Below are 24,388 nucleotides of genomic sequence, written 5' to 3' on the forward strand. Positions count from 1 at the left end.
GCCAGAGGAAGTAGAAGGTTAGAACATCTATGACATATTGTTGAGGAAGAAAAATTCTAGTTCCTATGGTCTGCCTTGAGGAAGGAGATATGAGCCAATCAAGATGGATACAAAACAAAGCATTACATTGGTTATTAGGATATTAGCATATCAATTTCAGGAGGACAGTCCATAGTTTGAACCTCATGCTGGTACCATCAGTTCCTGAATCTTCCAACATATATATTCCTTGATGCAAATTAGAATTTTTCTTTGCATTCCTCTTTAACAGAGTAGAATTCACCTTCTGTATGAAATCAGCTATTATGCATCCATCTGTTCTTAAGCTTCAGTAGGTTTTATGGCTACTATTTCTTGTTCCCTTTGATCTTGTATATTTATTGTTGTTTTTAAATCCATTTACTATGGTTTATTTGGGCAATTTCCTTGTGAAAAGACATTGTTTTTGAAATTTAGCATTCCTGAAATTAGGATGCGTGTTGCAATCAGTGTAAACATTTCAATGGACATGTGTTCAATCCACCATCTGTAACTGGGAATCTGTCTTTTATTAAGTTCCACTTTTACACCTTCTTAATTTCTTAGGAAATTTAGGTTTAGAGAAATTAGGTAACTAAAAGTTCACACAATGTTATGGGTTATACAAAGTGTTCCCCCAAAGCTCCTGTATTAATGATGCAGGAACATTTGGAGTTGCAATGATTGGATCATGAGAGCCATAACCTTATCAGTCCATCCTAGTTTGAATGACTGAGTGGTAGCTATAGGCAGGTAGGGCATGGCTAGAAGAGGTTATTGGGGTGTGCTCTGGAAGGTACATCTTCCCTGTGGCCCCTTCTCCACTCCCTCTTTCTCCTTCCCAACACCTCCAGGAGCTGAGTAGCCTTTCTTCATTGGGCTCTTGCCCCATGATGTGCTGCCTCACTGTGGACCCAGAGTAATGGAGTCAGCCATCTATGGATTGAGATCTCTGAAACTGTGGGCCCCAAATAAACTCTTCTTCCTGTAAGTTGTTATTGTCAAGTATTTTAGTCACCACAATGCAAACACTGACAAAAATACAAAACCAGTATTGGAATCAGGTTGCAGATCTAAGCAATCTACTTCTGTACCCCACTCTTTCTATCAGGTTACTGTACTATACCTCCAGCTTGTCCAGGATTCTCATTCATAAAATTATAGCTCAGGGGCCTTCATATCTTTGAATGTGTTGTTCTCATCTGGAAAGAAGTTTCTCTCTATTCTTCAGTGTTTCTGTGTTTAACTTTTGCCCAGCACTCTAAAGGACACCAATCTTTCCTTTGGAAGGATAATATAATACAGTATAATACAAGAGAACTGGGGATTTTCATCTTAACTGCACCAGTTATTAGCTTTTCTTACCTTGAACATTTCAGTTTGTTGAGACCATGTTTTTTCACTGGGGGGAAAAAAGAAAAAGAAAAAGAAAGAAAGGACACATTTAATTCTTATAAGGGTAGATTGTTATAAAAATTAAATGTAATAGCAAACGTACATACATACTGCTAGCCTCCATGTGTAGGTACTTGAGCAACAGCATTTTCCCTGTCCCAGTGCTTCTTGCAGCTGTAAGATACACATCAGCTTTTAAAGGGGTACAAAATAGTAACATACTAATGTATATAATATGCTTCAATTCTCGTTTTTTAAATGAAAAAATATCTGTATATTACTCAATAGCAGAAAATGCAGAATATACTGCATTTATAATATCAGGGTATATGTGGAGATATTATTCCTTATTTTGTAGATTATAAGATTTTTGAAGGTAGATATTTTAAATCTTTTTGTTTTTCATCATATCTTGTTCAGTGGATCCTGTATTAAGCATTTAGCAAATATTTGATAAATGAACAGTTAATATTTTAAAATTCAAAATTAAGACCATTGCTGTATTTTAAAATGGAGCTTGGATTACATCTAGATCATATGGTTCTAAACCATGTGTTTTCTATTTGTTAGAAGGGAAACATTAACAAAAGAATGGTCATTTACTGTCTGATTAAGAACTTTTTTATACAGGGTTGTCTAATGAAATAAAATAATTGCACATATGTAGCACATTAATGATTTTGCCATGCTATATGGTATTATGCTATAAATCATAAAAATAATTTATAATAGCAAAATGCTCAAGATCTACATTATGCCATCTGTAAAGATGCAGATGGATAATTTAATTTTAAATGATGTGAGAACTATAAGAAATTCTTTAATGAAAAAGTTTTCATGGCAACATTTTAAAAAAGCACCTCAGGATGTTATAATTGCAGGTTAGGTTATTTTGACAAGACTGTGTAACTGATCCAAGCATTTTATGTTTCTATTCATAGAGCAGTGATGGAACTAAAAATTAAATTAAACTGAGAGCTGAAAAGGGGTGTGCTAATGTGACTGGAATAACTGACTTAAATATTATATTTTAGTTTGGTTCTCAAGGTCTCCAGCCATATTCATTAGGGTGACTAGATACTTTGTCCTGATTTTTACATAAGGAAAAATTTTCATATACAATGTAGTATTTTATTCTTTTAGAGAATGCATTTCATAATGTAATTTGAAACATTATGGTTCAATATACGCAAATATCTGTCATTAAGATTTCATGGTCTTCGTTCTAAAACAGAAATACATTGTACTTTTACTTTTCTGCTTTTAAGGATTTATAACAATAATGGTAGTCCTGAGGATTCCAACAATGAGCAAGATAGATGTGGATTCTGCCTATAAACAAGATGATAGTGTTTTAGTCAGTTTTTGCATTGCTGTGACCAAAATGCCTGATAAGAACAACTTAGAAGAAGAAAAGTTTATTTGGGATCCATGGTTTCAGAGGTTTTGGTCCATAGACAGCTGACTTCATTGTTCTGGGTCCAAAGTGAGGCAACACATCATAGGGGAAGAGCCCAGCGGAAGAAAACTGCTCATCCTAGGCGGGGTCTGGAAGCAGGGTTGGTGGTGTAGGGAAGGGGCCTCAGGCAAGAGGCACTCTTACAGGACACACCCACAGTGACGCCCCTCCTCCAGCCATACCACCTGTCTGTAGTTAACCACCCACTCATTCACACTAGGATGGACTGATTGGATTACAGCTCTCACGATCCAATTATTGAATTTCTGAACTTTTCTGTATTAATACAGAAGTTTTGGGAGGACACCTCATATCCAAATCATAACATTTCACTCCTGGCCACGAAAAGCTTATGAAAAATGCATTTAGTCTCTCTCCAAGAGTCCTGCAGTCTTAACAGTTTTAGCATTACTCAAGTTCAAAGTCTCCTCTGACTTTGAACTTTTGGCTGTGAGCCCCTGTAAAAATCAAAAGCATGTTACATATATGTCCAATATACAGTAAACAGGGAAGAATGGGAGCAGAGAAAGAAAGGACAGGACCAAAACAAGACCTAAACTATCCAGACAATGGGCCCCACCCTTAACTCCACATACAGAATCTAGGACACATGGCTGCTTAATGTTCTCTCCTAAGACTTAGGCAGCACAATACCTTTGGCCTTGTCAGTTCAGTGCACATGGGCTCTTTCTAGTCTGGCTCTCTCGGTAGCCAGCAGCTTTTCTTGGCAGATGGTCCATTTTATTGGCAACTCTTGATTTCTTTGGTCTCTATTCTAGCTTCAGCTTTACCTTCACATCTACACATATCACCCCCTAAAGCGTGGCCCATAGAGATCTGATCCTGCTGCACTTTTCCTAGTCTCCCAGACTTTCCTTTGAAGTCTTAGTATAAGCCTTCATGACCCTATCATCCTGCAATACCATAGAACCAGCACTTCACGTATAATGCCAAGGTCTGATGCCAGCTCTCACAATACCTGGGCCCCCTGGAATCACAGATGCAGCAGCCTCTGAGCACCTGAATGATCTCTTTTCAAAGGAATTTTCCCTTCTGTACCTTTGTGCCTGCAATAGGTATGATCTTGCACATTTCTGAAATGGTCCCATAAGCATCTTGCTTATTGTTTCTATGCAAAGTACTTAACATGTCTTTAGGAGCTTCAATAAGCATCCCAGTTTATATCCACTAGCCAAATTGCAAGTTTTGGAAATCCTTTAGCTCTGGTTTTTGCTCCTGATTATCACAGTAAATCTAGCTAAAAGCACCCGTGATGTTCATGCCACTGATTGAATGCTGTGCTGCCTTGAAGTTTATTCTACCAGATTAATAAGTCTATAGTTTTTAAATTCATCCTCACCCAGAGTCTCAGGACATGGACAAAATGTAGCCAAGTTCTTTGCCAGAATATAATACAGTGCCCTCTAGTATAGTTTCCAGTATAGTCCTCATCTCTGGTTTGGAGGAAGAATTTTGAAAAGTTTAGAGATGCAGACTGGAAAAGCTTTCAAATATTGTAGGCAGAGCTTAATGCATGATTCTGGTGGGGACTTAGAAGGCCAGAATGGCAATAGGAATGCAGACTGTGCTAATGAGGTGAATATGCTGTTGAGTGTTGATGTATAGGTACTCTTAGAGCATGTGGGAGAGTAACTAACTCTGACCTGGGAGGGTCAGGGAGAGATTCCAAGAAGAGGTGATCTCTGAGACTTGCAAAATGAATAGGAACTAACCAGGCAGAAAGGAGTAGAGATAGTGGTTACCAGTGTTCTGAAATGATAGAACAGTTCAGCATGGATGAGTTGGTTTACATGATTGTGAGCAAAAGCCAAAGGACCAAGTGGCAAAACATAAAGCTAGAAAGATATGCAATGGTGCCATTTTAAGGAGTTTGCCTTTATCACAACAGTTTCAGGCAGAGAGATGAGTTGATCAGATGGCTAAGGGTTTTGCCTGTATTCATCTGACTACCATGTACTCAGTTGGAACTGGGTTTCCACCTCCCCTAGCACATGAAAATGGCAGTGTTTCCCTTTCCCTCTTGAGTAGAACCAGTAGCAGAACCACACTGCAAAGAATTCATACATTTATGATCATATATAATAAGCTGGTAGGGCTACCTATGAAATGCAGGTTGGTAGAAGGCCTGCTGAGGGAAAAAAAAAAAACATCCTAAGTAATGGAAAAGTCATGCAGGTGTATAGCGCAGCCTCAGGAACTGAGTTTTAGGAGGTGGCAGGTTCTTTAGGCACAGATCAGACTGGGCTTGACATTCTAGATACTTAGCCATCTCTGCTTATACCCACAGGGTATAAGATTAGGGCCCACTCATGTGACTTTTTTTTTAGCTTAATTACATCTTTAAAGGCACTATCTGCAAACAAAATCTGAGATATTGGAGGTTAAGAACTCAACATATGAATTTGGGAGGGATACAATTCAGCCCGTAACTGGGGCCTCTTTGGGAGATACCAGAAATTGGTGGCTATAGGTCCTGATCCTCTGGTGTTAGATTCTGCAAATCAGACAGACCTAGGGGCCTTTGAGTTTTCTTTGGAACAACCCTGAGTGTGCCATTGCTCCATCTTTTACTTCCAGTGATGGAAATATTAACTTACATAGCCTTTGAGCACTTTAGATTATTGAAAACGTCCTTTGTATTGAGTCACTGTTGCCTTCATTCTCCAGGAATGGTACTAGGTGGTTCCTGAAACTGTTGGTAGATCTCTTCAGCACTTTAGGGTGTAACTGAATCCTGGAATACGATCCCTTCTTCCTGTTAGCTGTGGATCAGAGTGTGGACTCTGGAGGCAGCTCTGCTATGATTGAAGCTTGGTTTCATCACCTCTTGTGTGTCTTTCAACAAACTGTAGTTGGTCTTTTATAGCTGAGGATTCTGCATCCACGGATTCAACAAACCTCAGGAAAAAAAATGTGTGTGTGTGTGTGTGTGTGTGTGTGTGTATCTAGACACACACACATTATACACACACGTATGTATATATCTGTATATACATACGTGTGTGTGTATGTGTATATATATATATATATATATATATATATATATATATATATATATTTAACATATATATATATATGTTTAAGATATGACCTGGGCAGGTAGGAGACTCACATTTTCCTCACACTTCTCTTAATGTCCCCTGAGAGTCTATCAGGTTTTCCCCCAGCCTCTTTATAAGATTGTCTTACTGAATGTTTTGTCAGCCAGTAATAACAACTAATGTTTATGAAGCAGTTTTCAGTTTCAAAGTGCTTTTACTCTTAGTTTTATCCTCCAACTGACCCTGAGGGGTATAATTGATTGTTGTGTCAGTTCTGTATCTGAAGGCACTGAGTGCTGGAATTAACCAATTTGACTAAGATTATATGACTGGTAAGTGCTAGATTTAGGATGTAGAGCAAAGTCTCCTTTTCTTTTTTATCCTTCTAAATTATGTACAAAGCATATGTTTATTGTAGAAACATTGGAAAATACAGATATTCAAAATTAAAAAGTATTTTCATGCTGGGCACAGAGGTGCACACCTGTAATCCCAGTGATTTGGGAGGCTGAGCAGGAGAATCACAAGTTCAAGGCCAGCCTCAGTAACTTAGCAAAGCCCTAAGCAACTTACCAAGACCATATATATATGTATATAAAATGGGCTGGGTTTGTGGCTCAGTGGTTAAGTGCCTCTGGGTTTAATCTCTGGTACAAATATATATATATATATATATATATATATATATATATATATATATATACACACACACACACACACACACACACACACACACACATAAATGTATTTTTCACAAGATGAAAATCATGTTTTCTTACAGAAGTTATTTTGCATAATACAATATAATTTTATTACTCTGATATTTTCTCTTAAAATATGTAAATATTTTTTTTCAAGAATTTATCTGCCTTCTCATTTTGCTGTTAAGTTACTTGTTTTTTCACTGAAGAAAAACTCATCCCCTCATTTATAACTTCTATTTTTTGCTTGAATAAACAACACTTCAGTAAAACCTCCTGTAGCTATACCTATGCATGCTTATCTGATTATTTTATAGGGTATATTTTAGATATAGAATGTCTGGGTTAAGGGTTTGCACATTTTAAAGCCTCTGGTCCATATTTACAAGTGCCCTCTACCAATTTAAATACCTGTGGGCATGTGTGAGAGGTTCCTTTTCCTTGCTCCATTGGAAAGAACTGGCATTTTTTTTATTTATTTGAAATTTTTATTACTAAACAGGTTGAACAAATATTGATTGTTTCTTTATATTTCCACTTTGATGATTTATCTGTGCTCTTTGACCATTATTTTCTATGGAGTTGTTCATCTTATTCTTATTGATATATAAATACATTATATATTAAGAATATTAGTGAATTCTGACTTAAACTCTTTTGACTACTATGCATAATTATACAAATGATTTTTTAAAAAAATGTAGGGTTATGGGTTGTTTTGTTTTTTAAATCTCATGTGACTGTTAAGCTACTTCTCCTTCATTTTGATAATAAAAAGAAATGAAATACAGCAACATTTTTTGAGCCTTGTTAACTTCATCTAATCAGATTCTCCCTGGAGCTAACTGTGCCATCCAACCTGTTCAGCTTCTCTTTCAGCTTTTAATCTTAAATACACTGTTGACAAGTGTGCCCTCAATATTTCCATCTAGGTGATGGGAAAGGAGAATCAAGCTAATGTTCACTATGTAACACGGTGTACTAAGCACCATTCTAGGTGCTTTCAAATATGTAAAATGTAAAGTAGAATAGTAGACAATACTGACACTTTGTGATTCAGTGTGTTGTATAATTTTACAAAAGTTTTTTCTTTTCTTATTATAGATATTTAGTTTTCTGGTATTGTTGTGCTGGGACAACATAAACTTGTTGTGTGTTCTGTCAACCTTTAGTGAAGTCCATCTTCAAAAAGATATTTAATCTTTTCCCTCTTGATTCTTTTCCCTCTCTCATAGGATTTTAAGAAATACTTAGTATATCAAAATGTACATATTTATGTCTTATAATGTTAAGAATTCACTGACTATATTTCTTCTGTAATTTTCATGTAACTTATTTTTATTATTTTAGATGTCTTTGAAAGTAGTAGTTTTATGGCTTTAATACAATTTGGGATTAGAGCAGAACAATTCAGAATGCAGACTATTGCAGATGAATGAATGTTCAATTTACATTTTTTAAAAATTTAACGATGGCATGAAAGGGATGTACCTTTAGTAGAAACTGTATTTTGAATTGTGATACTTTCCCAGGATAGTGATATACTATAGTATACTTTCATGATGCCAGGTTGCAGCTCTCAGTCAGCCGGGGGCTCAGGAGGGTGAGCAGTCATTACTCTGCAGTTACTAACCTATGGTGGAGTAGGTTAAGTTTCCTAAGTGAATTTTCAAGATATTTTTGGTTTACAATGGGCTTATCAGGATGTAACCCTAGCAGAAATTAAAAAGTATCTGTTCAAACAGACCCAGTTTTGATCTTTGACAGTACCAATTCTTAGTTCTGTGACTTTTGTTGAGTTCCTTACCTACAGATTTTTTACCAACAAAGTGAAAAAAAATATTCTTTTCTATATCAAGTTCTGAGAATTAAACCAGTTCATTCATGTAAAGCATTGTTTACTATAATACAGATCAAAATACATTTTATTAATGATACTAGGTGAAATAGTCATTGTTTTCAAATTTTTTGAGTTAAAATTTTAATATCAGTTGTTCAATAGGAAAGCTTCAAGGTTATAATCTCAGGGAGTATGTTATGAATAATCAAGTCTTTTTTTTTTTGATAGTAGGGATTGAACCCAGGGGTGCTTTATCACCAAGCTACATCCCCATCCTTTTTTATTTTTTATTTTGAGATAGGGCCTCACTAATTTAGTTGCTGAGTCTGGCCTCATACCAGGGATATTCTCCTTCCTTAGCCTCCCAAGTCACTGAGACTGTAGGTGTGCATCACCACTTCTGACCAGATAATCAGTCTTGTCTGTATTAAATAGTTGTAGGGTTTTGGAAGTAAGAATGGGACGATTTTACTCTTTGGGCCTAAATTTCTACTGAGGTGGCAAACTGAACTTTTGATCACACATTGGACCTTTACTGTGACAGTTAAGCCCTGCTAATTTTTATTTGGAGGAATAACTTGGGTGTTTTCAATCTCTGAAATGGAAAGCATCCTTGTTAATATTCAGGAATGCACATTCTGTACAGGAAAATATGCCAGTGGGAGACCCTTGGATATTTGCTGTTCAGACAAAAGGAACATCTATTATTACTTTTTAGGTACCACATGCTAATGAACTGATATTAAAAATGTATCACTTCATGTGATAAACAGAAATCCCAGAGTTAAAGATAAATTGTCATCTCATGTAATACATAAATAAAATAATGACTAGGACCATTGCACATATCCCAATATGTTTTATGCTTTAATGCAATATTTCCTTTCAAGGCATATTAATTAGATATTGAATTGGAATCGAGAAGTCATTGAGTACATTGGAAAATTATCTAATGTGGCTATGTTTTTGTGGTTATGACCTATGTCTACAATTCATAATAAGTATAAAAGTCTCTGAACTCACTGGTCATGGTGGCACATGCCTGTAATCCCAGCTACTCAGGAAGCTGAGTCAGGAGGATTGCAAGTTGGAGCCCAGCCTTGGAAATTTAAGTGAGGCCCTGTCTTAAAATAAAAAGAACTGGGAAATCGACTCAGTGGTTAAGTGCCCCAGGTTCAATCCCTGGGACCAAAAATAAATAAATAAATATATCTGGACTCTTCTATTGTATCACTTCTGTATGTCTTATATTTTACTTCTACTTGTTTAATAACTGGTGATCATTCCCTTTAATTACTATAAATTACAGATAGCAGGAATAAGTAGTACTTTTAAAAACTCATTAATAAGATATGAAACGATTAGTACTTGTCATGTTAACTACTTTGGCAAAAAGTAAAACATAAGTAAAAATTAACCCACATACCTGTCACCTGGGCAAATCTCAATAGAATTCATATTTGTATATATAATAATAAAAGAAAGTGCATATTGACATTTACTGAGACTCCATGATACATCAGTCCTTTGTAAATGAAAATTCTCCTTACAAAAGGAAAATTTGTGTCCTGTTAGAGTTTTTCCTGCAGCAGCTAATTCTCAAATGGCCATTAATGAAAGACCCATAGTTTAGAATGGCATATTCTGGTACCCTACCCTGCATGTTCCTTTAAAGTAGTTATGCTGCACAGAAAAATCCCCTCCTTCCTTCTTGAGTTCCTTAAACTGAACTGAGAAGCTCATGTAATGATACTGAAATATGTAATATACATTTTCTTAACTATTTTTATTGCCACCTTTACTATTCAGAGAATAAATATTCAGAATATAAATTCTGTGTTCATTAAAGTGATATTTTTTATTTATTCAGTGGTTGAGTAAAAGTTCTTGAAGATATGACTATGGGCAGGGACTATTTGCTGGGGGGTGGGAACTTAAAAGAGCCTGACTGGATTTGGGTCAAGGAGAGAATCTTGGTCTTGCCAGTGGGTTACAAAGTTGTAGGGGACTAGTTGAAAGAGACCACTGAGGTGGTCACTCTCAATTCATAGGAAAAGAGTTATGCCCCATGCTGCCAACCCCACCCAGCACTCCCCTTAGGGTTTGTGATAAATGTAGGTAATGTTTCTTAAGGTGCGCAAGCAGCCCTAGGAGCTGGGTGCCTGGAGGAACCTGAGCCTTTCCCTTCAATGCTCTATCATGCTGGCCCAGCTCTGAATCCAAGTGTGGATTCTTGGGAGGGGAAAGACAGGAGATGTCTTGTATTTCCCTGAGCTCATGGGAAAAGTTGAGCATCTTGAATTAGGAAAAAATCCACATTCCAGGCATGTGAAAAAGTGCAAGGAAGCTAGCTGAGGGAGAAGAGGTCTAAATGGCTGGCACTGACAACCAGCCATATTGTATGTACACTGTACTGAGAGTAGTCAGGGATGTTTCCATAAAAAGAGTGCATTTGCCTAAAAATTTTAACTTTAATCCAACTAAATTTATGACTTTAATCAAATTAAATAGTAAAAAATGCATATAAAAATAGTAAATAATAAAAAGTAAGAAAAATTTTTCAATGGTGATTTCATAACTCATTTTGACTCACCTTTAAAGTGGTATCCATTTCACTAAGCTTTGCAGGATGTAGCAGATTATCAGTGGGTAATTTTGGAGAAGAGATAATTTGGTGAGTTGGTCTCCAAAAAGTAAGTGTCTATAGAAGGCAGTTTATCTTATAATTTTCAATGATCATGTTTGAAATATTTGAAAAATATCAAGTTAGATTTGTCCTTTAATTGTTAATTACATAACTTTTATGATCCGTATTCTCCATTCATCTGATTATTGGAAGAGTTTTCAAAACATTGGGCTTTCAGATAGATTAAGCTTTTTCACCTCTCTGTAATAAAAGATATTCTTTGCAATTTTAAAGCTCAAGTGTCCATTTCTGTTAGTGTTTGTGTTAGGATATAACAGCCTCGAGTTTATAACCTGGATTCTGAAAGGAAACTGTAGCAACAGTGGGTTGCTAAGCAAGTGTCTCAGCTAATTAAACAATGTACCTAGAATCATTCTGACCACCTGTGCTGCTCACCCCTCATGAATCATTTAAAAATGATGTTTGCTTTTAGGTTTATCAAAACTTGCATTAGAAATAAATTAAAGTATAGATATCCTGTTTTCCATAATTAAAAACAAAAATAAGAATTAAAAGATTCAATTGTATAAAAACTGTTTGAATCACTAACAATGAAATACAATCATACCAATTGAGGGTTTCTGTCCAATATAATAAATCCTGTATTTTAGTCAGATTGCAAATTGTAGCTCTCTTTTTTTTTATACAAATCAGTAGAAATAGGCACAGTTTAGCATATTCCTTTCATAGGCATTTTCACCCTGTTTTCGCTTTTCAAAATAAAATTGAGACAGAAGGAAGCCTATTTAACTTATCCAGATTGCAATTAATTTTGCTACTTGTATGTATTAGAAAATGGGAGCTAGACCCTCTAGAGAGAGTTGTAAAGTGTAGTCATGGACCAGGTCCCAGACTGTTTAAATAATTATTTTTCTGTTTAGAGATACATCAATGATTTAAAACCAAGACAAGAGTGGGGAGCAGGAAGTAAGTGAGTAAGTGTATATAGCCAAGGAGCCATTTAAAGCCTGACAACTGCATCCTATTACATATTTCAATTATGCTAATCCTGTAAGAATCCAGTCTTCATTTCCTGCTAATTTTCATCCTCTATATGTCATTTTTTTTCATCTTGTTTTCAGAAATCTGCTCCTTGAATAGAAAATCATCATTCTGTAAACACTTAGCCAAGAAGTACTTGACTTTAACTTAATTTCATTAAGCATGTTTGGAAGGGAAGTAAAATCTCTGTGAAGGACAAGTCAACTAGTATCAGTGATTTAGATCATCAAATTTCTTTTATCAAATCAGTTTTTCCCTTTGGCCATCTGATGTTTTATTTTGTATTTCAATCTTTAATTAAATATTATTGACTCTCAAATATATTTGACTTTCTTGTCCTTGAATAATGTGAAAAAGCTTAAAAATTTCAAAATATCTAGAACCATTGCATGTTAAAAGAGCCTGGTATCAAAATGTTACATGTCAACAATGGAGCTCTCCTGCCGTCTCCTCAGGACTCTAATACATTAGCATCAGGACACCCAGAATGTGCTTTTTTTGCATTTAGCTCAATATGCTCTTCTTTTTTATCTTTTTATCTAGCTGGAATGCTTGCTGATTCCTCTGCAAACTTCTAAGACTGAGACCCTGAGGAACCCAGCTAGACAATGCCGTCTGAACGCTGCCTCAGGTATACACTGTAGGATGACATCCTTGCTTCATCTATTGAGCCCTGAAATGGTCACACTGCACATTCCAGGACCAAGTACAGAGCAGAGGCTGAACACATATTTGAAGGAATAAACCAACCAGTGAAAGTTTTATGATTTTGGTGTGATGGCACAGGTCTAAATACTAGTTGTTGGTCAATAACCTGAAGAATTTTCGTGGTTCTTTGAATGCTATTACTTTTTTTCTTTTTTTTTCTTTTTCTTATTTGCAATAATAACTTCCCTCAAACAAAAAGTACACCACCACAAAGGTATATGATTTTTTAAAACAATTCAGAAAACTATGCACATGTATGAATATTATCCCCAATGAATATGGCTTTAAAATGATTTAAAGCAATCACTTTGGGGAGTGCAATGCTTACTCTCAACATCTTGATAACATTTTCCTTTAATAATTCACTTTTTAAATAGATACTTATTGAGCCAAGCACTACTTGGTTCAGATGACCCGGCTATGAATAAAACAGATAAGGTACCTGCCCTCATGAAACGGCTATTCCATGAGAAAAATAGACATTAAATAATCACACCATCAGCAATGCAAATATAGTCGTGAAAAATGCTCTGAAGGAAAAGTACAGGATAAATACAATAAGAATGCCTTTCTGAGGAAGTGCTCTATGACCTGAGATCTGGAGTGGAAGGAGTAGCTTGGCATGTTCCAGAAACAGTGGGAGCCAAGAGAGTGCACTTGGCATATTCTCATTGGAGGCAAATCTTTATCATCCTCAAGGAAATAGTCAAAAGGTCTTCAGAGCAATGAATAAGACATGTGATAAACATTAAGAATACATTTTTAATATTAAGAATTGAGCATGTCTATTAAATAATGATACCAGCTTTTTTCCATGACTCTGAAGTTATTAAAGGTGACTAGTTCCAAGAATGTGTTCAGAAATGCTGGCATTGCTATAGCAAGTGTAATGCCTCTGCTCTTCCCACATGAGTCCGCTGCACTTGGTCAGTTTTACTCAATGGGGAATGAGGGTATATTGTGCAACATCTGGCAACATTTTGGGTTATCTACAGGAGTGAGGGTATGATTGGCATTTAGTAGGTAGAGGCCAAGAATCCTGTTAAACATCATACAATGTATATGACAACTCCCCACAGCAAAAACCATTCTAGCTCAGAATGTCAGTAGTATTGCAGCTGATAAACCCTACCTGAATCTAGTCATCAACCAATATAGCACATAGGGACTATGGTATCTATTTGCCACCACCTCAGCCAAGACATTTATTTCTGATTACCATTATCAGTGTGCATTCTCAAAATGATGCTGACTTTCTTTTTTTTTTTTTTTTTTAAAGAGAGAGTGAGAGAGGAGAGAGAGTGAGAGAGAGAGAGAGAATTTTTAATATTTATTTTTTAGTTTTCGGCGGACACAACATCTTTGTTGGTATGTGGTGCTGAGGATCGAACCCGGGCCGCACGCATGCCAGGCGAGCGCGCTACCGCTTGAGCCACATCCCCAGCCCCTGATGCTGACTTTCAATTTGTCATTCCTGTTTTTATTAACCAGTGTCCATTCTAGCATCATCTGTCATCTATAGTACAACATCTCATCTCTATTATAATGTTCTCTCCTGTTATGCTTTGACCCAGAACCCTCCCTTCTCATCTCTTACTCTTCCATCATGTCAAGTAGAACTGTTTGTTGCAACATGATTAAATGTTCAGTTGTATCAAGTCCCCCATTCCAAAAGCTCTGTTTACCTCATGACTTCCTTGAAACTGTTCTCCCCTAAGGACCGCTTCTCTTGTATCCCTCTCAAGTGGCAACATTATTTATTTTATCACATCCCATATATTTCAAGGATGAGTGGAGAGATTGTTCTCAGCTTTGTTTTTAAATCATTAATCCTTAGCCGAGTTGTTCAAGAAGACCATGACAAAGACATGCTGTTCTGAAGGTAGTACTCTTCAGCTCTCTTACTCGATTCTCTTCCTCACTTTAGTCAAGGTCATTTTCCCTTATTCACTGAGAACCCTGGCACCTGGCTTGCAGCCTTCCCTTTATAACCTTTCAGGGTCTTCAGTGTCAGCATGGAAGATCTCTTCAGCTGCATGGTCCTTGGACCTTCAACCTGCTTATCTCCAAAAATGTTCTTCTCCTTCCACTGAACCACCCACTCCTATGGTCACACCTTGGGCCTTGTCATTTGTAATTGCTTCATTTTCGAAATCGATACACCAGCCACTTTACTCTTCCAGAACCTCCTCTCCTGGCTTGCTGATTTATGTACCCCCATTAGGACTGCACTGTGACATCACTACACTGTCTCACCTACTGGCCCTGCTATTTTTTTTTAACCCACAATCAAACATTTCTTCTTCTCATTTTCCTTCTTAAACAGTTTATATTCTATAACTCTTGATAAATCCTTAATTTCTTGCATTCCTGACATTTTCCATGCATTTATCTGAAAAAAGCTCCTATTCAGATGAGCCACACTATCTGTATTTCACGCCTACATTGTCCACTGGAGACCAATTCAGAAAATCTTTAGATGCAATAAGAAAAAACATGCCCAGAGGTTTAGTATGTGTTTGTGGGCCACCTATTTATTCCTTGCTATTCAAGGGGCAATCCTTTTCTACAACTAAGCCCAATATTGCTTATCTGCTTTAAGCTCCATCTTTCTTATTTTCTTGGTGACTTGTTGGTTATCAAAGTGTGTTCTTGAGACAGAGCTGTGCTTCTGCTCCCCCTCTGTGCACATAAGCCATAGATTATATCTCTAGCCAAGACTTCTTTCTGAGCTCCATCCATGAATCAAACTATATATTTGACATGTGCTCTTGGGAGTCTTAAAGACAACTCAAACTCAACATGTCCCAAACCAAATTTATCATCTTCTTCTCTGCAGTTCAGATCCTTTTAAACTGGGAATAAAACAGAAATATAGGCATCTTCATGGTGACCTCCTTCCTTCCCACCTCCATATTTAGTCCACCACCAATGCCTCTATATTTCTCTCAGAATAGCTTTCAAACCCATTCATCTGGAACTCTATTCCCATCCTCCAGTCCATGGTCCAAGTCCATAACTCATCTGAACTATAGCTGCAGTCCAGAGCTGCTCTTGTCTAGCCTGGTCTCCCTTTCCTCTCTTGATACTGCAGCTTGAGTGACCTTTTCTGTGACTTCCCATGGCTCTTGGGATAACCTGACCAAGACACCCTGCATGAGTGGGCTCCAGCCTCTGCTTCTTTAGCCTCACCTATACCAGGCTCTCCCCTTTCCTCAGGGTTCTAGCCATTAACCATCTGTAGACACTGTGTAAGGGTCATTCTCCCCCATTCCACAGGATCATAGCATTTGCTGTTCTTTTGCCTGGAAAATTTCCTCTCATCCTTTTACCAGGGTTATTTATTATGTCCTTAAGCTTGCACCTCCAGGAACTTTAGGAAGGCCAGATTACTTGATTAATGTGTAACTGCCTAACTAAACTAGACTGCGGCCACATCTGAGTTTGCTCACTGTTTTATCCCTGCTACCAATAGGCTGAATAAATATTTGTGGGATGAATGAATGAGGCAAGGAAGGATACAAAACTGTTCATTTACAATTAAGTTCCTTTCTGTTTAGCATTTTTTAACCATTCTCCATGATCTCTTTTTGCTATTATAATGGCCATTGCTATCAACTGTAGAATCATAAAAATTTATAAAGTATTTCATAAAAAATAAGATTAAGTTCCATTACTTTTAGCAGCCTGCCCAGATAAATAAGTAGAATTATTTTCGTATTAATGTAAGGAAAAAGAAAGGATTAAGGCTGTTTATACTACTTGGCTGTTTTTGACATGTAAGAGTATAACATCTTATTGGGACCCTTACTTGAAGACTACTTGCATGTTCTTGTATATAGAAGTAGTAGGCAAACACTGATATAGAAATTCAGTTGAATTTTCAAATTTGAAATGCAGATGTTTAAAACCACATAGCCATTTTGGAATTTATAACATAAGAAGTGATTGAACTCAGTCAAATTTTATTCTATGAAAATGAGACCCTGTGGGATTTCTGTGATGAAAAATATTCCCTTTCTGAATGGAGTTAGTGACTTGCACTAATGCAGTGACTTGCTGTGAGTAGGGTGTACATTGTTATGAATTTCGTGCTCTGCATTCAATTTATCAGTTTTTGCCATCCGTCCAAGAATGAAGGTTACAGGCTTAAAGTCATGAATACTACTATTCCCCAAGACCTCACTTATTAATCTCCCCATTACTGATGCTGACATACAGTCAATCAAGTGGTTGCTCCCTGATGTTACTAAAAAGCAATGTGTAGCTCAGGGAGTCTAGGCTTCTCACTGTTGCACCAGGCCCAGGCTCAGCTCAGGAGCCTGATTGGGGTCACCGGAAGTCCTAGTAGGCTTCAGGTGAAAAGAGATAAAGGAACATAGCTTTCTAGGAACTTCCCAAAAGAACCATAATAGGAAGCATATATAATTTGAAGTAGTCACATTAGGAAAAAAATGGTAAAAAGAAACAGGTCAAATTAATGTTAATTAATTTATTTTATATAAACAGGTCAAATTAATGTTAATTAATTAATATATTTTATATAATCCAAATATACCCAAACTATAATAATTTAAACATGTAATCAATATTAAAACATTAATGAGATATTTTTCATTCTTCTTTCATACTATCTTTGACATCCTGTATAGATCTTACACTAACATCACATTTTAATTTGCAAGCCACCTATGGAGCTATGTATAACTAGTGGCTCTCATGTGAAACAGTGCAATTCATCGGGTCCTTGTATAAAAGGACATTGGAGTTACATTGGGTAAGGCAGGCCATAGAAAAGGACACTGAGTTGCATTGGGTGAGGTAGGCCACAGCACTACCTGTGAATTTTGAGGTGGCAACAATTCTTTCATGGAACATTTTTCTCAGAACTTGATTGTTCTCCTTTGACAATCAAATCTGTATTCTCTTGAGAAATATAGTTGCTTCTTCATGTATTTTTCCAGGAATTAGGAAGTTTTAGGATATGTTTTTTTTTTCTTTTGTTTCCCAGATAGTAAAAGGAAATTCCTCTAAATTGAATGGTGTAGTTTGCTAATTTGGTGTGTTATAGATGCTGACAGAAGCTAATTGCAAGTAAGTATCTGCTCATCAGTTAATTAAACATGGTACATGGAAGACTTTGATTCCTCTCCTCCCTGGCTTATGATTATTACTTGGTAAAGTGGGCTTGTCACCTTCCAGCAGTGTTCATTGGCCACATGTTCCTTTACACTGGAGGGTTGAAGTCTTTTGCAGATTTATATCTGAGAATTGAGTGGGAAGTTACTTTCGGAATACAATATTGACTTGTTGATTAGTGGGCCTTTATTTCTTGCCAAATGTTGGAGTATTTGTTTCTGCTTTTAAAGATTTCTAACATATTGGTTCCAAAATATTTGGGATCTTGTGCCAAGTGTTGTCTTAAATATTTAGCTTGTTATTTTCTTTAAGCTTGAATATTTCAAGCCAAGCTGAATGATCCTGTGAAATTGTGCAGCATCACTATTGTTTCAAAGTGGAGACCTTTCTCCTTTGCCAAATTTCATTTTACAGCTGCTCTTTTCCTGGCAAAATTTATTTACTCTCTACATATATATGAAATACAAATACTGACTTAGGCTTAATAATAAGGACATGCATTGTGGCACTATATTTGGAAAATGAGTAAGGAAACATTTTAAGGAAATTGTTTTAATATATTCTATTCCATGGCAATTTAAATTTTTAAAAATCCATTTATTTAGTATTTAAGATGATAGAAAGGGGGAAAAATTCATGAAAGTTTTAAATACATTTTCTAAGATTGCAATAAAAATCTACATTCTACCTCAAAACTTTAAGTCACAGTATAAAAATTAATGTTTTTGAAGCATGATTTCAAACATCTATGATCTCCTGTTATTATATTCATGTATATTATTCTAAAGGGCTGATTTTCTGATTATTATGCATAATATAAATATAAAATTATTTGGGACTTTTGTACCCTTTGTCCCCCTCAGGCATACATTTTGGAGCTCATATTTACAGATTTTTTTAAGCAAAAGAAGGAATAACTCTCAGTGTTATGTTTTCAAAATGTCTGCTCTTAGGCTGGGGTTGTGGCTCAGTGGTGGAGTGCTTGCCTGGCACGAGTGAGACACTGGGTTTGATACTCAGCACCACATGAAAAATATAAAAAGTATTGTGTCCATCTACAACTAAAAAAATTTAAAAATTTAAAAAACAATGCCTGCTCTTGAACTTTTGTGTTTTTTTTATCTGTAAAATAGAGCTAACAATACTACCTGCATCCTAGGGCTATTATGAAAATTGAATGAATTAATAATTATAAATCTCTAAGAAGAGTTCGCTGAATGTGGTATAAGCATTGTGTTTGTTAAATACACAAAAGTGTCATCCTTTTAGGAAAGATTTTTCAAAGACTTTCTAAAGATGTACTTAGCTGTTATAATTTTTCTGTTACCATTCTGTTTCCTCATTTCTTTAACTGAATGATGCCGATTAATCTCCATTCTAGGCTTTACATAGGAACTTATAAAAAATATTTATGCTTCTGAACATGGTTTTCAATTACTGATTTTAAGTGTTCCTAGAGCTAGAGCCACTAGATGATTGTTCAGTGACAGTCACCATTTCAAAACTCACTGCCACATTTCAACTAAAAACAATCCACCCACCTTCCCACGAGAGTTTCCTATATCATCACCTTCTGTCAAGTTATTCTCTTTCCACAGTTCTGACATTTCTGAGGCTTCCCAGTTGAAAATGTCCAATAGAGCTTACTGACTGCACTCTGGAATTTCATGGGAAGCATTTAGTTAGTTTTAAGGTGGTGATTTGTGCTTCATGTAATGTACCAGGCAACCGGTGCACCTGCTGGGCAGAACCCTGTCAATAAACCAGCCATGAAGGCAAGGCTGGTGGCCACTCTGTGCTTTTCCTGAGCAGCCCTTGCACACTGAGAAGGAGGGACTGGATGCAGGAATTATCAGCACAGGAGAGGCAATGCTCAACCATCCTTTTGCTGTCTTTACCCTGCTTTAAGTAGAGTTTGCTGTCCGGAAACAGGGATTCACAACCTGTAGCTCTTTTTTCCCTAATCAGCATTTGCTCACTTTTCCTGTATTTATTAATGAAGTATTATGTCTTGTGGGGAGACATCTTAAGTTACAAAGCTGGAGAAAGAATCAGTTAGAGCAGGAGTCACAGATTGGAAAGAGTCACACACACACAAACACATCAAGAGCAAATTTTGTACTCAGAGGTGTACATGCTGAGGGGATCAGGACCTAGAATTAGGCTCACAGATCCAGGAAATGGACTAATAGGAAGACACAGATGGATGGACACACATGAACACAAACTTAGAGAAAGGGGCACTAGAAGGAGATAAAAAGATGGGACACGGGGCTGGGGATGTGGCTCAAGTGGTAGCGCGCTTGCCTGGCATGCGTGCGGCCTGGGTTCGATCCTCAGCACCACATACCAACAAAGATGTTGTGTCCGCCGAGAACTAAAAAATAAATATTAAAAATTCTCTCTCTCTCTCTCTCTCTCTCTCTCTCTCTCTCTTTCTAAAAAAAAAAAAAAAAAAAAAAAAAAGATGGGACAAAGGAAAGAATCAGAGAAAAGAAAACAAGGACATAGCACAGGGCTGGGATGTGGCTCGGTGGTAGAGCACTTGCCTAGCATGTGTGAGGCACTGGGTTTGGTCATCAGCACCATATGAAAATAAATATAAGTAAAATAAAGGTATTGTGTTCATCTACAACTAAAAAAAATATTTTTTTAAAAAAGAACATAGCACAGAGGGGATTTGAAAAAAAATGTATGAACGTGAAGGTCAAATTCAGTGCACTGGAAGCCAAGTTCCTTCCATCAGGGTGGAAAGATGGGATAGCATCCAGGAAGCAGGACTGTTGAGAGGAAAAAAGTTCACTTGATTGTTCTCCTTTGTAGTATTCAAGAAATGCTGACAGGCCAGAGGCTCTGCCACTCAGAATCCCACAATGACAGCGTCCTGGCAGCGCTGAATCAGCAGAGAAGTGACGGCATCCTCTGCGATGTCACCTTGATTGCTGAGGAACAGAAATTCCATGCTCACAAGGCAGTCCTAGCAGCATGCAGTGACTACTTTCGGGTAAGTTAAGGTAGTTTGTTTGACTTAGGATATCAGTAAACGAAGAATGACAGTGTTTCCTGATCTGTCACTCAAGCATGAACCAACTAGAATGTGTCTCCAGAATTGCAGGAAAAATGAGATCTGGGGGCCCATTGAGATACATCCATATCTGGATGCATGGCTGTTTGTCCCTATGGAGGGCAGACATGTCTTTCACATCTGAGCCAAGGGGTATCTGGTACTTTACCCTCATTAGGAAATGTGGTATTGTAGTTAGTTCTCCATATGGGGGTGTGGGCCAGGGGAGGGATGTTCCTGGATTAAGGACAAGAACAATCTGTAAAACAACTTCTTTTTAAAAAAGTTCCTAAATATATGTAGTGTTTCTGATTTTTGTACATTTTTATGCATGTTCTACACATGTTGCCCATGTTTTCTAATTATTCGCTCCTGGCACAGAATTGCAATTGGTCTCATAAACCTTAATGTTGACACATGTGACTGAGTAAGATATATTGTTTTGTTTAGTAGAACTCGGGAGTTCGATTTCTAGCTACTAATGATATGTAGGCTCTGATGATCTTTTTGGGGAGAAGAAAGTGTATAGTATGTTTATAGCTGATTAAGTGCCATTCATTTAGCATTTCCTGTTCTTTTGGCAGACAAGGACTTTATATGCATATCTCATTTAATCCTCATAAAACCCATCGTTCAGATGCAGATGAGTACTATTAAAATCACCATTTTATGTGTAAGGAAACTGGATCTCAAAGGTTAAATAATTTGTAATAAATCAGAAAGTAAATAACAAGTCACACAGTTCCTAATTGGCAGATATGAAACTGAAAGTCATGTTTAATTCTTATGCTATTCTCTCTCTTATTTGATTATAAAAAGGACAACCTGGAAAATTATTAGCTAGGTACTAGTTTTTTTTGAAGTATTAATTCTTAAATATTCATTTTTAGGTTCTTATAAAAATTTATTTTTAATGTTACTTTGTTAATTAGTGACCAATATTTTTGAAACATAATAAGTCTATATGCATGGGAATACAGATTTAATTGTGATTTGTTTTTTAAAGTCCTTCACCAAAGTCTCTAAGTGATATAAAAACCAACCCAGACTCATGGAAATCCTTTGGTTAATTTGGATATTTCCCATAATGATTTTGTGTTTCATGTTTAGAGACAACATCAACTGCACTCCATTGCAACTAGTAGTGTTAGAGAAGATTCCAAATGATAAAAGAAATCCTTTTAAATGTGACAAAACTGAGTAATGTTAAGGAAAAGAGGTAATCAATTGAAATTTCTGTTTCTAGAATAAAAAAATAGGGATTTGATTCAAAACTCCAAAATGAAGCCGAGTACTTTATCTGTGAAGTGACCTTTTAGTTCAGTTAATATAGTGATCCATGTATGTACTCTCACATTGTCAGGTATTAATCTTCCAGAGAGGTTTTATTATTCAGAGGGTTTTTGAAACAATAAAATAATTTGAATTGTGTGCATGTTATGTAATATGAGTTTTGTCATCTCTTAGACTATAATATAGTCTTCTTGGTGCTTAACTTCTGTCCACTTAGCTCTCTGCCTGTTGGGTTTTTAATCTAATTTTTTATTTTTAATTAAATTATTTAATTTTATTTTTTATTCTTCTTAGTTATATATGACAGAAAAATCCATTTTATATTTAGGACCCCCTTCTTATGGATATACACAATGGTGGGATTCACTGTGGCAAATTCATACATGTACTTAGGAAAATTAAGTCAGATTCATTCCACTGCCTATTCCTATGTACATATATAAATATACCACAGTGAATCTCACAATCATGTACATGTGTAGACAGTAACTAAAAAAAACACTATAAGTAAATAATAGGTCAGTAGAATAGAGAGAAGGGAGTCAGGGGTAGGAGGAAGGAAAGGGAAGAGGAAGTACTGGGGACTGAATTAAAACAAATTATATTCCCTGTTTTTATAATTATGTCAAAATGGATCCTATTATCATGTATAACTAAAAAGTACCAATTAAAAAGAGCGAGGTTGTGTTGCTATACTGAATAGATTGTGATATAGGAGAGGATCAATTGAGCTCAGGGAATAGCAATCTTTTTTTAAAAAAATATTTTTAGTTATAGATGGATGCAATGTCTTTATTTTATGTGGTGCTGAGGATTGAACCCAGTGCCTCACACTTGGTAGGCAAGCACTCTACCCCTGAGCCACAACCCCAGCCCCGGAATAGCAATCTTTTATGATGGGTAGTAAATATGTCCACCCTTTGCTCTGGAGTGAGACTTCATCATACTGGACAGTAAGCATTCCCACACTTCACTCTGCAGAGATACTATATCAAGAATTTTGAGCAAACCTGCCCTATGCTCTGGACTTTTATAACCCTCTGTCTTCCAAGGCTGTTGGCTATAGAAACATACTTGAAAATAGAATTCAAAACAAAGGATAGTCATTGGTCTATTCACAATATATGCAGAAATGCTAGAGACCTTTGGAGAACTGTTTTCCAACAGCCACATGCCCTGGACTAGAATTATATTTGTTTCCTTGTGTCTTGTGCTGTACCCATATAAAACCTAGAAACAATATCTTGTTGTAGTAATTTCTAAGTATCTCATAACAATGATAAAGTTGCCTTTGTAAATCACTTTGTAAGTGATCAATAAATATTTATTAAGTGAATGAAGAAATGTTTTCTAATTATCATAGAGTTCCATGTATATTTCAATTCTTAATATCTTGAGTATTTAAAATATACAAATGACTCTTGGAGTTTTCCTTCTAGTGTAATCCTTTGAAGTTAATTAAGTACTTTGATACAAGTTACATTTTTGTACTCCATACTCTGATATCTAGAAAATTATTTTAAAGCTTAAGTACTTCTTGTTCTGTTCAAGAAGCTGGGACTCTCAGAGGGAGAAGGCTCAAACTTTGATGTAAACCATTTTCTTATATTGGTCTGAGAGTTAACATTACTTTTGCTTGCTTAAAATATGAATAATGAATGAGCAGTTCAGCACAAAGTACTGTGACTTCCTGTGATCATCAACATTTTAAAGGTTTAAAATACATTCTTGAGTAAAAAATAATGACTTTAAGAATTAAGATTATCGACAATTTCAGTTGTGTGGGCACAGCATGGCATTAGTCAGATGCTGTAACTGAATCACAGCAGGAACTTCTTTTCTGAGAGAGCAGAGCAGTGGTAAAAGAAGAAAGGAATAGACTTAGAAGTCAGGTCTGAGTTTGAATCAGGGACTCTACCTGTATCTGTCTGTTCGCCAGTGTTTCCCACAATGCTTGGCAAATAGCAAGTTTTCCATTAACAACGTTTTCTGAGTAATTCATCCTCTTCACCATTTATGCT

The 24,388-nt window shown here is 36.3% G+C and overlaps 1 protein-coding gene across 2 annotated transcripts in view; it reads left to right on the top strand.

Annotated features, from left to right (window-relative positions):
• The window catches only part of KLHL32 (kelch like family member 32), a 191,652-nt gene that overhangs the window by 31,147 nt on the left and 136,117 nt on the right, over positions 1-24,388 (top strand). For both annotated transcript variants that reach the window (XM_081295657.1, XM_081295659.1), the window contains 2 exons: positions 12,707-12,794; positions 20,834-21,014. In XM_081295657.1, coding sequence (XP_081151783.1) covers positions 12,772-12,794; positions 20,834-21,014 — 204 coding nt within the window. In that variant the 5' untranslated portion in view covers positions 12,707-12,771. The remainder of the gene's footprint in view (positions 1-12,706; positions 12,795-20,833; positions 21,015-24,388) is intronic.

This window comes from Spermophilus citellus (assembly GCF_964194105.1).
Source record: "Spermophilus citellus genome assembly, chromosome: 5".
Taxonomy (NCBI): Eukaryota; Metazoa; Chordata; class Mammalia; order Rodentia; family Sciuridae; genus Spermophilus; species Spermophilus citellus.